The sequence below is a fragment of the Brachionichthys hirsutus genome, chromosome 6, assembly GCF_040956055.1.
Source record: "Brachionichthys hirsutus isolate HB-005 chromosome 6, CSIRO-AGI_Bhir_v1, whole genome shotgun sequence".
NCBI lineage: Eukaryota > Metazoa > Chordata > Actinopteri > Lophiiformes > Brachionichthyidae > Brachionichthys > Brachionichthys hirsutus.
Genome location: NC_090902.1, coordinates 9,143,555 through 9,161,330, shown reverse-complemented (window position 1 = coordinate 9,161,330; position 17,776 = coordinate 9,143,555). Strand labels below are relative to the sequence as shown.

At 43.9% G+C, this 17,776-nt stretch overlaps 2 protein-coding genes across 2 annotated transcripts; one reads left to right on the top strand and one right to left on the bottom strand.

Annotated features, from left to right (window-relative positions):
- Positions 1–10,268: 10,268 nt before the first annotated feature.
- irg1l (immunoresponsive gene 1, like) lies at positions 10,269–13,051 on the top strand. The gene is given in 10 exon segments (XM_068740782.1): positions 10,269–10,286; positions 10,544–10,655; positions 10,753–10,862; positions 10,864–10,941; positions 11,270–11,313; positions 11,315–11,339; positions 11,536–11,567; positions 11,569–11,733; positions 12,348–12,402; positions 12,404–13,051. Coding segments are annotated over 10 exon segments (1,287 nt in total).
- Positions 13,052–13,666: 615 nt separating this feature from the next.
- On the bottom strand, positions 13,667–15,113 carry glod5 (glyoxalase domain containing 5). The gene is made up of 3 exons (XM_068740781.1): positions 15,078–15,113; positions 14,261–14,416; positions 13,667–14,156 (listed from the first exon to the last, which is right to left on the bottom strand). Exons 1-3 carry the CDS (start codon positions 15,111–15,113, stop codon positions 14,013–14,015), a joined length of 336 nt encoding a protein of 111 aa, XP_068596882.1. The 3' UTR covers positions 13,667–14,012.
- Positions 15,114–17,776: the final 2,663 nt, after the last annotated feature.

The window sequence follows — 17,776 nt, the reverse complement described above, 5'->3', positions numbered from 1 at the left end:
GTTGGATTCACCTGGATACCTCATCGACACAAATGCTGACACAGCAAAACAAATACCACACACATGCAACAACTTGATTACACTCAATCAGTCAAAAACAAGCTTAGAATTCACAGCCAGGCCTGCACAGAGCAGTGGGTCCGAAAATCACAACATTATTCACAATCAGTCCAGTGGCAGGCAATTTTAGGGCCTTGCTTAAGTGGATGTCTGGGCATCTGTAGATTCTCAGAACAGAAATCAGTCTGGAGCCGAGCCCCGTGGCTGAAGTCTGAGAGACTACACAGGGCTAATGATGCTCTGGTCGCTCAGTGGAGTGGATGCAGAGATGTGTTGGTGAAGAAGTTGAATGCTGAGCAGCTCCTGCCTGAGGATTGTGAGCCAATATCAATCACTGTGGCATTAATTATATTCTCTATTCATTAGAGCTTACCCTGGAGACCACAGTTATTAGACACAACCCAATTAGGCCTGTGGTGAGCTAACGATGCTGGGCTGGGGCGAGTGGCAGTGGGACCAATCTGGAAACCTTGAGGGTGCGGCAGTGCCTCCGTAAGACTTTTCTTTGGTGTGTGGGAGTGGGAAGGCTCTGAGGAGACGGAAAAGGATGATGTAAAGAAGACCTAATCTTACAGGCATTTCTTCTTAGGGAATATAATTGAAGGGCAGCCCAGGATAAGGTATTACAATTTGGACCAGAAACCAACCACTGCACAGACAGCAGATCTGTAGCACAGTGTGACAGCATGGTGTTGATTTGATATGTGTGTGTGTGTGTGTGTGTGTGTCAAGGTGTGCATGACACCTCCCTGAATCAGGCAACACGTATAGCCTTTTATGGCTCTGGACATCAGGTGAATCGCTGTATCAGCACTTTTCTGATGCACAGTTTGCTTCCCTATGGAGAGTCTCTGGTTGATTAAACACATCGACTGGCCTGTCAGCATGTTGGAGGGATGGCCCGTTCAACGTTCTGTGACACAGCTCCTCCAGCGTCTCTGAGCCTCGGCTGGATGTTGGATCAAAAGATGGGGGGGGGGGGGTGTAAGGTGACTGCAACGCAGGCATGTCCTCACATCTTCTGATTTCATTCTCCTGACTTCTGTGAGGAGGATCGACTGACTTATTCTAATCGATCCGTTTTCCTCCTGCTCACATGCTGCAACCGTCTTGCATTCAATGAGCGGAAACACCATCACTGCCCATGACGATAGCGGTCCCATGTGAAAAGGGCAAATGTTGGCATTTCTTCAGCTTGCTCCCTGCCCACTCATGAATTAATCCTTTTAGGCTTGTCTCTGTTTCCCCTCTAGTCCCCTCGGCCTCTCCCTCTTTCCCTCTTCACATGTCCGACTCTGACTTGACTCAATGACATCGATGACTCCCCAACTGTAGAGCATCCATAGGCTGATTATGCACTTTTACTTCCAATCTAATCCAGCTAATGATCCGGGGATTTCATATTTCTGAGTCAGCACATCATCATTTATCATTTCCCAGCACCCCCCACATAAATAGTCATATCGGCTTTGAGTACAATGAATTTGTGTGTGTGTGTGTCTGTCTTTGTGTGGCCCTGCGATGAACTGGCGGCTTGTATCTCGCCCATTGGCTGCTGGGAGAGGTTCCAGCACGGCAAAAGCGGTCAGGAAGCGGATTGGAAGGTCAAGATGAAGCAGAATGTTTGCTCATGAGGAGAATATCATCTGTCTTTATTGCCTCTAAATCATCCAGTGGATCAGGCGAAGGAGACGCATCCACACAGCAGCTGCTAATATGCCACAGTTAATCTGCACCGCCTCTAAGAAAGGCCACAACACGTCGAGGCTGCAGCGGCTACGTAGACACCACAGGGAGAATGCAAACCGCTGATCACTCTGGTTTGGCTGCTTATGATTCATAGTGAAGGCAGCATTAAGCAACCTGAAAGCGTGCTCAGAGATCTCTCCTGTAGGACATGTTGCGCTACAAACCAGTCGCCCCCGTGGTCATCGATCGCTGTCAGAGAAAGCAATTACACACAGCCCACCATTTACTGGCAATGTAACGCGTCAACAGAAATAAAAAGCACAGATACAATGTAAATACGTGTGTACATGATATATCCACGCAGAGATGTCACCGCTGGCATCTCTACAGGTGCGCCAGTGCTTTGCATCCTCGATACAACCGCTCTGACATTCCTATGAGGGTGCAGGCTGATGTAGAAAATGAAATCTTTCAGATGCAGCCTGGTGAGGTGCTGCAAACCCCCTTCTGCCCTTACACCCACATACACCCACCCACACACACACTTATCTGTGCAATATTTATTATACACACAAATGCACTCGACAGATGTGTGTGCTGATGGATGTTCATGTGACTGAAGAGAGGAAGTAGTTTCTCCCCCTTCTCGGGGCAGCTTGATACCCAGAGCTCCGTATATCTGCCTTTCTATTTCAATGACAAAGATCCAAGCAGCCTTTCCTGGCAGCTTCTCCTAATTCGATTGCAGTTTGCAGGGCAAGCAGCCGGGGCAACATAGCATGTCTGTCTTTATGTAACCCCTTAGGATTTCTATCTGATGGAAAATGGGTTGTGACTACACAATGTAGGGTTCAGTGTTTGGCTAATGAGAAGAAATTGCTGAGGGATAAAATACCAAATGAAATGGTGAAAATGAGTCACGAAATAAAAGATTACGTGTGTGTGTGTGATTAGAAGGGAGAAAGAGGAACGGGGGGGGGGGGGTCTCATTTTAGCACACAGTAACAAGTGCTCGGCCTTTTATTGAAACGAGGTTGCAGGTCAGGAAGTCCCTTGGTTCTTCGTTCTGACTTGGTTGCGCGAGCTATAAGGAACCGTGCTGAAGTACTCTGCGTACTTTTGTGCTGTAGATTGCTGGGACAGGAAGGAGCTTCTCATGGTAGTGGGTAAACATGGATGCATGAAAGTCACCATAGCACCCGCAGAGCGTGAACTGGACCCCCCGAAGTTTTCAGTGAATCTCCTCCAATGGTAGGAGAGCATTTGGGTGGAGACATTTATGACTTGTGTGTGACATAATCACCTGGGGATGGGGTTTCTCATGTATTTTCAGGTTCTGCAAATGAGGCAAGGCCTTTTCTGAAATTTCCTCGGCCAGACTTTTTTCCTGGTGTTTTATGCAAACCAATGCAGAAAATTTCTGAGGAAATTTTGCCTCCGGCCAAAATACCTTGACCTTGCTCAGGGGAATTTCATTGGAAACAGCTTGAGGTCGCCTCAAGCGTTTATTTTTTAAATTAGCTTACACTTAGGGGGGGATGTTTAAAATGTCGTCAGATGTTTAATTATAGAACCCTCTATATTACTGACAGCCTCTGAATTTAAAATGCCCATTAGGTTCTCTTCCATATGAATATTTGTATCTTCTATGAATGATACAAATATTTTGTGTCTCATCTCCCGCTTGCTCTCTCTCACTCTCTCATTCACTCACTCTGCCATTGCTTCCTGTATCGCGTGAAATACACAAATAACATGTTCTACACGTAGTTTACATGGTCCCTTAAGGGTACTACACTATATATATATATTTAAAGTACTGTACTTAAACTTTATTTGTGTGTGTTTTCAAGGTTACATGCATTTCCACTAAACCAAGAAACAAGAAGCGTCAGATTACGCGTTAGAAATGAGGAACCAGCATCAGTGATTCATGATGATGATTTATGACTAACAGAAAACTGCCTGTTTCACTGATAATAAAGACTGACTGGTTCCATAGGAAGAGGAGCCAGATAACTGAAGGCCCTGACTCCTATTCTACTTTAAGAGGCTCTATAGGGACCTTGAGTAACTGAGTCTCCTGAGTAATAGAGCACAAAGAGCTTTGATACAGTATGTTGGTGCGAGACCATTAATGGTTATCTACGGAAGGATGGCATTCTGCATTTTACAGGGATCCAGTGAAGAGAAGCTAATATCAGAGGAATATGATCTTTAATTCTAGTCCTGGTCCGTCGTGGATCAGCCGGAGAGTCTTTATCCTGACAATAAAGAGCAGCAACACGAAATGTCTTTGTCCTGAAAATAACTGCTGTAAATAAGCAGCTCAGTTTTTGAGCCTCAGCCAGCTCGTTATTTGTATTTTTTTTATCATATAAACTTGTCTGATCTATGGATTGTGAAACCCGCTTCAGGCAAATGATTGATGATTTGTGATATTGGGCTGTATAAATGTAATATTCCCTGCAGGTTAGCCAGTGAAAAGGACAGACTGCAGCGATGCCGACATGATTCACCGATAAAGGTTTCTTACTATTTACCTTTGAGCTGTCAACATGAGCGAAGGCAGCAAAGACAATTTTACATCTGCTACCAAACTTCTTACGGTGAATATATCTCACCTTCCTGTTGGATTGGATCCCTTGAACTCATTGGGGGGACCTATAGCAAAGCTGGCAATGTAATTTTTGTCAGTGTTAATAAAGGACATCTTATCCAAACTAAGAGGAATGTAATTAACACAAACATGTTTCATTAATTTCATTGTCCCGTGGAAGAACATGTGATTTCCTCATTAACCTGCCACAGCCCACTTCTCCTCAGTGCGGGTAATGAGCAGACTGGGGAACGCAATCATCCAAACCCGATCATTACTCATCATGAATACATTTATGGGTCACCATTATTATCCATTAAATAACCCGCAATGTACAATCATACAGAAATGATGCATATTAATTCAGTTCTCCTGCTATCAGCTCTTCTCTGAATGGCTCATTTAAAATCACGAGACACCAGCTTGGTTAACAGGTGTACCAATGCGGAGGGACACATACACACACACAGAGAGAGTGGACTTTCCCAGATCATGCTAAAACAGAACAACATGTCAACTGAGTAAACATGCCGAGTACTTTATGATGGACCATGAGGTCAACTCCGTGAAACGATTCCCCACAGTGGGCCTGACGCAGCCCAACAAGCTGACGGTGTCATTTCCTGTTCATCATGCGGCTCTTGGTCTCAGCTACTTCCTCTTTTACTTCGTATCGATCCTAACAACACTATTTACTCTCCATCACATACTGAGACGTCGCATACAGAAACTTTAACTTGTCCGTATTATAGGCAGGGATTTAGATTCCTCTAACACTCTTCTGAAGATTTCAGTAGGCACGGAAGAGAAGATGTTGTCTCTGTCGTCATCTTCTTCATTATCATCTTCAGCCACAGCAGGAACGCAGGAAGACACCTTGTCAAAGGGCAGCAAGCGACTGCCTCGGAACCGACAGGAACACAAAGCAGAACTGTGGTATGTACGTATGTCCCACATTTACACATACAGGTAATGCTACGAAACAGGAGCACGTAAAAATGTCACCATTTAATGTGAGAATCCAAAATCACAGGTTTACATAATCTCATGATTTTATATTTACACCTAATCCTGACCTGTCACCATTTTTATATGGTAAAATACAGCAAGTTGTAAGGTTTTATTGCGTTTTCTGTTAAGTGAATTCTGCAATTGTGTATGATTTATTATCATATGCCGTGACAGTGAATTAACATACAGTTGCATTTCAGTGTCCTACCAAGATGGCGTACAATTACAAAGTTTGAGAAAGTAGGTCACACCCTGTGTTCGTTGTCAGTGAAGCTGAAAGACAGGCGGCTCTGGATATGAGAGACATTGAGCGTGGTGCGGTAAGAGCAGGCTGACTAAACACACAACGCCGACTTAGCAAGACAGAACATTGGGCATGAGCGCATTAGCTTTCGCCTTCAAGCTGGCTGCTTAAATTAGGCTCAGTTTCACTTCCCAAACAGCAGAGCCGCTGGCTCTAAGCGGATGATTCACGCAACAGTGGAAAGAAAATAAGAACAAAAAGAATGATGGATTACAGAGTTTAGATTTAGACATTTTGATGAGGAAACTTTGCTTCCTTCAAATAATCCTTTATGGCGATGTCCTGTGAGTTTCACACAGGCAGCAATGTAAAACAGGACCAGTCCTTTTCGGGGCTCAGAAAGTGGCGTTCTGCCTTTTTCAGCGTATTTCTAGTTCCAGACAGCATAAATATTCAAATGACCTAACATTTTATGAACAGCCACTTTTTCAAGAAAAAACTAAAATCGTCTTTGCTTAACTTAATACCGGTAATAAGGTTTAAAAAAAGTCAAATTATTATGTATACATTTTGGCAAATTCACTAATGACCAACAGCTGTTCATCTTATCTTTGCATAAATCACAGAAACCAGCCTGGTTAGCATCTACTAGCAGTGTTAGTAGCCTGTTTATTATTACTTTGCATCTTGTTCCTAAAACATATTAAAATATGGCACTATGTTTTTGATATTTTTAGTAGTGTTGCCAAGGAGCCGAAACAAACGACAGTAAACCTTTAAAGAGGTAATCCTATGTGAAGCCACTTTTTGTCTGTTGACTCCCGTTTCCTCGTGTGTGAAGCAAGCCTGGGTGCCGCCTTGCAAATAAACACGGACAGATATGAGCGGTATGATCCTAAATATTTGATCCCCTGTTTTGGCAATAGAAAAAAAGCAGAATTCCCTCCTGAAAATCTATATTTTAAACCTTGACAGAAGTCCATATTTTAACATTTTCAATCTCACAGGAGATCATTTGTGAGACCTGTTAAATCTGACCATATGAAGCTCATATGACCTCCAGATCCAACTCTAATGGCTTGTGAGTGTGTGGAGATGAACGCACGTCTCTGTGTGTGTGTGTGTGGGGAGGGGGGGGGGGGTAGCGTTAAGGGAGGTGCTCACAGATTGTAACTCTTTATTGGGCTTAGCTCCCTGAGGTCACAGCTGTTCGCCAGGATGCTTGTGTGAAGTAACCCAAGGGGCTACATGTAGAGTTGTGTCTTCTTCCAGACTCCCCCCTCGGCTTTTTACATCTCCCTTCTTGACAGATTTTCCATGCGACAAAACGGAGCTGGTGTAAAGAAAGATACGTTGGCTAATTCATCTGGAAGTATTTTCTCCAAGCGGTTCAACACAAACAAACGGGCATCTTCTCCCACATTATTCTGGAGGCTGCTGACATGCTGCTTTTTGATATTACATATCGGTTTAGATTGGCTAGGACCTTACGTGCAGAGCCGTACACCGCCGTGTGTGTGAGTGTGTTTTTGTGCACAGTGTTACAGAGCATGCTTGTGCGTGGGTGTGCATAATAGCTCTGATTCCATTCTCTGTAAGTGCACTCTATGTAAGTGGGTGTTCAAAAGTTCTCTGTTTTTTCTTTGTCTCTGTGCGTATTAATGGCAATCATCATAACTTTATTCATGGCACATGTTCCCTTTCTATTTACGCATGAGTAAAGTGTATCTGTGTGTGTGTGTGTGTGTGTGTGTGCAGGACGGCGGATGTGAGTCCCGTGGGTGACAGACTGCCGTCCACGGAGGAGCAGGTCACTCTGATCACAGAGAGCATGACCGTGACCTCTGCCGACCAGGAGAATTTGCTGCTGCTCAACAAGAACACTGAGCTCCGCAGAGTTAACAAAGAGGTGCCTTAAACTGCTGCAATCTCTCCACATTTTTATTGCTGATGTTAGCAACAACAGTTGGTTCTCTGAAAAGCAGAGGACAGTGGGCGTTGTGTGAAAACGGACCTTTAAGCTGCGAAGCATTCTTTGATTTTAACTGGGTGTTTGTTGAGATCTGACCTAAATACACTCATGATGAAGATGACGATAATGATGAAGATGATAATGATGATGTGTTGCAGCTGATGAAGCTGAATGAGGACTGGGACCAGGTTTACCGCAGCGCCACACTGAATCTCCAGCACAGAAATGAGGCTTTGGAACTGGAGAACTCGGCCGTGAAACTCCTCAATAGCAGGCTGCTGCTCAAAGTTGAGCATGAACAGGTCAGCACGCAGCAGATCGTGAAGCGTGCACGTGAGGCGTTTCAACGTGCACACGGCAGTGGGTGACGCCGAAGCCGAGGTGTAGACCCTGAAGAAGACCGCCCTGCTAACCTGTGGGCTGCAGTGTGGCGTGCTGGCTGCTAACCCGTGGGCTGCAGTGTGGCGTGGCGGCAGGTACCAGCTCTGGGTGCGTGAGTGAGATTTGCTGTGGTTGGGCTTGCAGAGTGGGAAGGAGTACTATGAGCAGACACTGACACTGGAGCTGAAGAAGAATCAAGAGCTGCAGGGCTACATCAAGCTGCTGGAAGGCCGGACGCACCACTCAGACCGAAGCAGCACGCCTCCCGAACAGGTGTCATACCTGTTACCCGCAGCAACGCCAGCCAGCTTGCTCCTTTCTGTCGGCATGCCGTGAGCTTCCGTGTTGTTCATCCATTTACTTTGTGTCTTTATTAAAGGGCAGCTTTGGTGCTGAGATGCGAAGCCCTGATTTGGGTAATCCATCAGGAGGCTCCAACCTGTCTCTCTGCCACGTGTCTGGACACAACCCCTCTTCTTCACCAGCTTCTTCGAGCCCGGAAACAGGGCGACGGGGCAAAAGCCAGCGCAGCCGTACTGACATGGGCGTTTTGGGAGACTCCCAGCATGAAGTGCAGGATTTAAAAGAGCAGCTGGGGGCTCTGAGATGTCAGGTGCGCTGCTCTCCTCAGCACCTCGTCAAAACCACGTTCCCATTTCTGATGTGATGAGAGCAGAGCTGTTGTCATCTCACTGTTGCCAGGGGAAGATTTCCACTAAAGCTGAAGCTATAGTGAACTTGCGCCACCATGTGGCGACTCTGTCTCCTGTTATGGCTTCATACCATGATATAGGATCAAACTGCATAATCATAATCAAACGCATGCATACGGCTTTGCTGCCCATATTGATGGTTTGTGTCTGCAGACGCAGATTTATGGCGCAGAATATGAGACGGAGCGTCATGACCACAAGCACACCCTGCAAGAGAACCGGAGGCTGAAGAAAAGAAGGGAGGAGATGCGCCAACAGGTGGCGCTGCTGCAGGAGCAGGTAGCGTTTCTGTTGTAATCTCTCACACAGGCATGAGCATTCACGCCACAGCAAAGCAAATATTCCCTGAGTTGGTTAAACTGATGCAGATGTCGTTTAAAAATGGAAACAGCTCAAGGTCTACGAAGACGACTTCCGGAGGGAGCGATCAGACAAGCAGATGCTGCAGCGGCTGTTGCTGAAGAAGACCCATCCGAAGAAGGACCCTGTCCTCGTCCATCGCTGCAATGAAGCGCCTCGGCCGCTAGAGGGAGACGGAAGGACGGAGAGTGGAGAGAAGAGAAAACAGCACCATCCACTTTGCCCCAAGAACTCTGACAGGGATAAAAACTCCAAGTGAAGTTCAGAGAGAATAGAAACTATCATGCATGCAGTAAATTAAGATTTATTTAATTGCATGTAAGTATTTATTGTGTTTTTTCAAATACTACTTAACATAAATTATTTTTACCTGTATATATAAATATAAACCATTTATCTCATGTCTATTTTGCTATCATTTTGAAAGAAAATATCAATTAAAGAACATAAGTAATTGAGTTCATTAATAACTATTGACAATTGGCATATAAATAAAGCATGTCATTACTCTCATTTCTGTATATTTCGTGAGACTCCATAAAATTAAGTCATGGAGTGAATGAAATGAGAGGCTCAATAGGATCAGACAGATGAAGCGCTGCATTGTTCTGCAGCAGGGGTGACAGTGTGCCTTTAATAGGATGGGTGCAGGAGGAGTTGGTGCAAATTCCCTGTCACTATCTTAGAGTCTGTAACCTGAGGAATGACGTCATTGCTCCTCATTTTCCCGGGAGGACGACTCTGGTTATAATGATAATAATGGCAACAATGATGGCGCTAACCTCTGTGGAAATTCCTCATCTTTGGGTGAAATTAGACATCAAAGAAACATAGAAATATTTGAACAAGAAGAGCACAGAGAAAAATGTAAGAAATGTAATGGAAAATGCTCAAGTGAAGAGGTTTAACGTATTACAGTATACCCGTTATTTAAAGTTCTGTTCTGTTCAACGTACTCCTTCCATTCACCTAGATGGATAACATGATGTGATACCTTGTGTTTCTAAGGCACTGTTGGAATGTGAATCCAACTTCCTAACCACAAACAGTCCTTATCTTGCAAAACAGCTGCTGCCTGCCAACGCCCACTGGCGACTTCATTACCGTGTAAATTAGTAATCCAGCCATGAGCTGATTTATATCTGTTTGCTCCCTTTGCTGCAAAGATTCTAGTTTTAATACAACTCTCAAAGACAGTTGTTCTTGAAAACTTTATTACAGAAACATCCACCGCAGAGCATGATCTCCACATTGCATGTAAGTACTTAAAGATATTTCTTTAGTAATATTTGTTCCACATTTGGGGAAATCAGTCTTTATATTACCTTTAAGTCTAATCTAATGCAAATCTTTCTAAAAAAAAATGCACTGCAAGTTGTTTTTTTGGGCTATGTGGTCAGATGAGTATAATAAATAAGAACATAAGCGTCACTTTAGCAGGGCAATAGCTTTTCCAAATGTGGAATACACTGTGAAACCCGGAATAATGGATCTAAAATGTACTTTTACATTAGGTCTGTCACACCAAGCACTCAAAAGAAAATAAACAAATTCTGAACTCTATCCTGCAGAAAACTCTAAGACCAGTCTGTACTGCTAGAAGGCTTCATCAGGCTGCAGTGGAAGGTCGCAGAAAATGTTTTCTTTGTTGGCTCAACTGTCACAAACAGCTTCTTTTTTAATCTTTAGACATCCTACTTTTCTTTCTGTTCTCTTCCTGCAGCGTTTACATGTCAGGTCCCCGAGGACACAGTCACAGCCAGCTATGGGAGGTTCATCAGCGAAGTAACGCCACAGCACTTGTCCTCCATAGTGCTCCACCGCAGCAAGAGGACAGGTTCTGGACAGCATTGGCGTTGGTCTCATCGGCAGCACAACGGATGTCTTTGAATTGGCTCTGCAGCACTGCCAGGTGAGATGCAGGGGAAAGACGGCGATGGATTGTCAAGGATTTCTCATTTAGTAGGAAGCAATAAGGCCGATGGGAGCAGTAGTGTGAGCCGCTATATAAACAGAAGTAGCAGAGATGAGTAAAGCAAAAACATAAAGGTTATTTTTGAATGAACTTTGTTGAGTAAAGGCGAGTTTAATGTCTGACTTTACTTGCATAGAAACTTTCAACAAATGCTACAGTTTGCAGGTTTCATTTTATATATGATGACACAATTTATGACTGCAGAACTTATTGAAAAGTTAATCCCGCAAAGCTCTGTGTTGATCTCTCTGTGATTCCCCGTCAGCACATTTATGCTGCCGATGACATCAGCTCTGTGTATGGACGCAGGGGCAGCTTTCGTCAATGGAGTGGCTGTGAGTATAATATATATAATAGTGGAAAGAAGGATGGGTCACAATCTACCCCAGTTTCAGATGCACCCAAAATCATTACTGCAACCCGAAAAACACTTTGTAAGTTATATTGCATGAAGCACAGCAATGCTATTGTTAAATATAAGCATGTGTATATTCTTTTGGTTGTTGCTTGCGTGTTTTTTCTGCAATGAAGACTCACTCCATGGATTTTGACGATACATGGCACTCACCCCTCAGGAGCAGTGCTCCCTGCCGTGTTAGCACTCAGTGACATGATGCCTGTTAACAGCAAGCCGAGTGGCCTGGACATCCTGCTGTCCTTCAACGTCAGCATTGAGATCCAGGGCCGACTCATGAGGTTCTCTAATGAGGCGCATGGCATCCCCAAGAGGTGAGTGCCTCTGAGCGCAGTGGAATGAAATCCAGATAATGTCAATTACGGGCTAACAGCAACGTTACGAGTAGTTTTGGGATTACGCTGGGCCTCCCTGGGAGATCACTTAACAGATATAGCATGAGTTCCTCGTTGAATAGCATTTTATATATATGTTCTGCAGAAAAGAGCGAGTCTGATGAGAGCAGCTCTGTGCATGTGCAGTGCAGTTTACAATGACGTCATTGCAGTGCAATTTGCATTCATTTATTGGGTTCAGTGAGCGGCGGTGAAAGGCACGTCATTACATTAATGATCCCTGTGAGTAGATCCTGCACAATCAACGTGAAGGTAAATCACACACAACTGTGTCTGGCTGCTGTTTACACAAAGTGAAATTACACACCCCAGGTTGTCTTTGCTCGTCAAAGCCGGAAATTAATAATAAATAATAATAATCCATCTCTTCTAACATCCCCATAATGAGTTGTAACTGCAAGTGGACAGTTATGTATACGAGCAGCTGTACAAGAAGCATTCCCGCACAGGAGCGTCGTTACAGGTTTAAAGGCGGAGTCAAAAGGTTATATTATTCAGAATATGACTGTTTCTCTTTCTTTCTTCATCCCGAGGTTTCACCCTCCCAGCGTGGTCGGGACCATGGGCAGTGCGGCCGCCTGTGCTCGCCCTCCTGTCTCTGGATCCATCGCGGTGCAGTCATGCCTTAGCGATCGCTGCTTCTCTCTCCGGGGCCCCAATGGCTAACGCTGCCACTCAGTCTAAGCCCCTCCACATTGGCAATGCCGCACGTCTGGGGTTAGAGGCTGCCCTGCTGGCCTCCCGGGGCCTTGAAGCAAGTCCTCTGGTCCTTGACGCTGTCGACGGGGTGGCAGGCTTCAGCGCTTTTTATGAAGACTATGCACCGCAGCCTTTGGAATCACCCAGCAATGACGGCCATATGTTCCTGCTAGAGGAGCAGGACATGGGCTTCAAGCGCTTCCCAGCCCATCTGGGGATGCACTGGGTGGCAGATGCTGCAGCCTCAGTCCATAAGCGTCTTGTGGGGTTTGGGCCTGGCGCTGTCTCTCCAGCTCAAGTCCAAGACATTCTGGTCAGAGTCCCCGAATCAAAGTACATCAACAGGCCTTTTCCTGAGTCTGAACACGAGGCACGCCACTCCTTCCAGTTCAACGCCTGCAGCGCTCTGCTGGATGGCAAGGTGACCGTGTGGTCCTTGACGCCCGCTGCCGTGATGCACTCTGACCTGCGTGCCCTGCTAAACTGTGTTCGTGACCGACTGAGGGACTGCAGGAGCCTGATCTCACTGCTGCAGTAAACAAATGTCATGTGACCAGTTGGACAACGGTTCGTTTCTTATACTTGATAAAAACAAAATGGTGCATGAAAAGCAACTATATTCCACTCTTCTGCTATTTTACTGCCACTGATGGAGCCATCTCAGAGCATATTTATCTACCGTTTATCGTGGTGGATTATTTACATTACATTGTTCTGTTTGATTACTTAAGAAATATAGGTTGTATGAGCCGGTGCTGAAAAACGTTATAAGGTTGTACATTTACATACAAGTGGTGAAAAGTGTGCTGGCAGATACTGGATTTTTTTCATGTTAATTTAAACAACATAAATGCTCATAAGTGCAGCAGTATTTACACATTCCCACAATATAGGCCTTTTTTTAGGTTGAATACTTTATTTCAGAACAAAATGTTTATGGTTGATGGGTTTTTTCATGCCCAACTTTATTAGCAGTTCCAGTGCGTCTATTTTCTATTCAAACATACTAATTATTTGATTAATTAAACACACATATTGATTACTCAAAGAAAAGCAACCAAATTAACTATATTATGAAAATATGGCAAAGATTAATATGATAAAAGAAAATGACAGTACTCAAAAATAGAAGAGCCTTTGGTATATGGAAGATTTTTATTTTGTTTACATTTTTATTGTTTCTCTTCACACCCTTAAAAATCTTTCTAAATACAACCTTCTCTATCCGTAATTTAAAACATCGGAGCTGCAGTTTCTCTACATAATCATGTGTTGCTGTGTGAAGACATTTATCTATTTCTACCGATATTTATCATGTATTTTATTTGAACTTCACTGATTTTGCACTTCTGGACAGATGCTAGGCTGTATTTTGTTTCCATAGTGCCTCTATTATTGCTAGGGGCAATAAAGTTATATAAATCTAACGTGAAACACGAAGTGTGCAAATGAGTTCCACTAAAGCGTTCATCTTTATGATCAAACAAGCCCAAATAAGCTCAGGACGACTCCTCAGACTTTGATTGGATATAGTTGGACACTTCAATGAGATTATGGTCTGGATCTCTGAAGTACAGAGAGGTGATGGGCCCCACAGCTCCACTCCTCTCCACTGGACCCTCTTCTATCTCTACTCCACAGGTCTGGAGAGGAGGCAACAGAAGCCAACACTGAGAATTTCAGACACCGCCGAGTTCCAAGTGCAATTAACAGGATTAAGAACTTGTAAAGAAAATGCGTAAAAGACCTTCAGGTGTGCAGCAACTGCAGCGAGGGGGGTTTTTGTGATGAGGCACAGGTCTGCAGAGCCCAACGTTGGATGCTGGGCTTTGGGCTCAAACTCCTGACCCAGCTGATGAAGGTTAAACTTCTGCTGACCGAATCCCAGAGCCTTGCGGTTTCCCTTGAAAATACAAAGATGGCATGTGTTGATATTGAGAGGAGACTCAGAGCTGAGAGTAAAAGGGTATTTTGACCTGACACGAAATCAATTACTGCCACCTAGTGGATGTAACCTGTCCTACATCTGATCCCTGTGTGTAAAACAGGTTAGAATTTGACCTTAACTCTACTAACAATGATTACGCAGATAAAGGACAAAGAATCTTCTTGCCCACCTTGAAAGTGATGACCTCCATGCCGAGGACTGAGGAATAAAAGTGAACAGTGTCTGGCACACTTTTCACCGTTAGAACCAAATGATCCAAATGGCTCACTTCAACCGGACAGGTTGTTTTTAATTTAACAGCTCCAACGGTTTGGATGGAGAAAATCCACAAAGAGAAAACAATTAAACACCAGGGATTAAAAAACGGTTTCTATTAAATGCAGGCCAAACAGCGCCACTACGCGGTTAAAGTGTGTTTTGCATTTGATAAGTGCATTAACCTCAGTGCAAATGAGCAAAAACTTGATAGCAGGGTATCGATACTCGCTTGTTTGATGTTTTCTTCAGCATTCTCCCAATAACTTCTACCCGCAGTTCCCTTCATCTGTTCCTAAACCCGGTGACGAGTCAAGCCGAGCGGTTCGTTAAATCGGTGCGTATTAATCACAGCGCTCACCTTGACGCGGCTCCATCCTCGCTCTATGACGCGCATGCGCACTTCCTCGTTTCCGCACGACGCAACCGAAACTCCCCTCCAAAGTTAAAGTCCAAGCGGATCATCTTCACGTTCACCTGAGCCTTTTCCTGAACGTCGTATTTTATTTTGTAGTAAAGTTCACTCGTCTTTGCCCGACAGGTGGGAATAAACAGGTGAATTCTCACCTGCCACCAAAAGAGCCGTTCCTGGTTTCACTCGTTTCCAGGTGAATCAGAAAGGCGGCTTTGAATAGAGTGCGAGGTTTAATTCTAGACACCTACAAGCGTGCCATCATTGCTCATCACTCGAAATCGTTATTAACTTCACATGACCATTTAATACAGAAAGATAAAATAGCAATGAACAGTAGGGTTAAAGCAAACGTGAAAACATGTACATTTTAGTAAATATGATGCGAGCAGTGTGTGTGTGTCTGGATACAAAAACATGAAATACTCCGGATCAACAATCATTTAAGAAAAGAAAATGCTGTCCCTGTGATTAATTGCATATCTTAGAATTAAAATAAATAAAAAGATTTATATTCCTATCACAGCAAAAGGCACCTCTTTCAAATTGGAGATGAACATTTTGTGAGAAACACTCACCGGTGACAAATTCTACAACAAGAAGGACCCCAATTTTAAGTTGTAACCTTAGACATAAAAAGTGATGACAGTTCCAAGAAGAGGCTGAGAAACTGAGCAAACCTCCGCAGAACTGGAGGCTCGAGAAACCAAACCCAGACGTGAGCTAAAATTCCATTTGTAAAATGATTACACGGCAAAAGTACTTTGTCTTGCGTCGTGAAATAAAAGCATTTTGGAGTTCTTCTCTGGAAACCAAACACGATGCTTACACATCCCTCCTCGCCTCGTTTCAGGCAGGGAACAACAACAACCCGACAGCAGTGACTGTACAGAACATTTACACACAATGCAATCTGAAGCAGAACATCTTGTTTAATTCATTTAACACCCTCTTAACATACTGTAGTGTCTGAGTCACAGAACAAGGCCCAAAGTAAAGCAAGGCCTAAGAGGAAACGATTGATTTACATGTTTATGCTATTAACATCTTGCATCCAAAACCTTTGTTCCACAAAGGGAGAGATGATGATCGTGTCAAAGAGGTCAAGCAATGAAACGAGCTCCATGACATGATGACGTAATGGCGACGCCCCTTCCTTCATACCGCCAGCGTTCCTGTTCTCACAGTGCCAATCGACACGTACAGAACCTTTCATTACCACAAGCTGAAAGTTAAATGTTACAAAAGGTCATAATTCTGCCATTAAGATTTTAGCCATTAAAAACATACATTGTATTCTCCTACATTAGCATGTATTGCACACAGGATACGATACTTCTGCTCATGAGGCAGGGTACGCGGAGCGTTCCTACGACGTGAAGACGATGGATGTGAACCGTCCCCCAGACGAGGGAAATGTCTGACTCCAAGACCTTTGAATTATGAACTTAAAAACTGTCATTTATACAACGATGTGGGGTTTTGATAGGTAAAAGGATCAACAGACGCGCATTCAACGTGCCTGATTTTTTTGTTTCCGTTCATTTTCTGGTAATTTCAAGTCAAGTCAATACCAGCATCGAGAACATAATTCACTCAATTGTTAAAGACAAGCCGAAACGTTCATGGAGCAATAAAGAACCAGAGCAGTACATAACGGGGTCACAGGTCAGAAGATTACTGAATTCAGATTCATGTCATGCCCGTCAGTCCAGTACTTTTTGTGGTGGGAAAATTCACAAGCCAAGACCTTCATTCCAGACCAGTGTCTACTGCTAAAATTGAGACATCCCAATTGATGTGGTGTTAATTCCATCTTTAAATGTTCAAGACAATAAAATTATATAAGATCTCAAAACAAACCTGCACGTTGCAAAAATAGCCTGGCTTTATCGATCAGACCAGTAAAACATTCCATCTTTTAGAACAATTTAGCAAACAGACACTTTCATTGCGTATGTCTCTAAAGGTTTCTTTCAGGGGAATAAAACAAGGAAGAGTGAGAGTCGACGTAAATTTTAAAACCAATTAATACCCAATTATCCTCTACACATCACAATCTTGAAATAATCCCGCCGTCTACACCGATGCGATCACGTTGGGGATACTCTTGAGCGTAACACCAACCCAACATTTATATGGAAGATTTAAAATCCATGAATCAATCCACAGATACAAAATATGATTGAAAATGATCTTGAGCCTATTTACAGCTAATACTCTGAAGAGGCGTAATTAAGAACAGTCCTAATACCCAACTTCTGGTGTATGAAGCGCCGTTTAGGAGTTCAAACTAGAGTATGCATGCCTGAGCTGCCTGTCGGTGTGCAGCATTTATAAACCAGGGGATTAGATATAGGATAGGTCTGCTTGTGAGAATGGCTCGATGCAATGCAATATACTGCGTGGTCACTAAAGGTCGATTCAAACAGCATGCGCTGTTTGTGTCCACACTTTGGACAGCAATAGTGAATGTCTTAGACTGGAAATGCCCAACTTCTCTACACGGAGGAATTAAATCTGAGACTCCATTATGATCAAATGCAAACGCGGTACGAAGAGTGAACAGTAGACACCTAAACTCCTCCTATTAACTTGGGATATTAGATTACTTGGGACTGGACACAAGGCGCACGGCCTTTAACGGT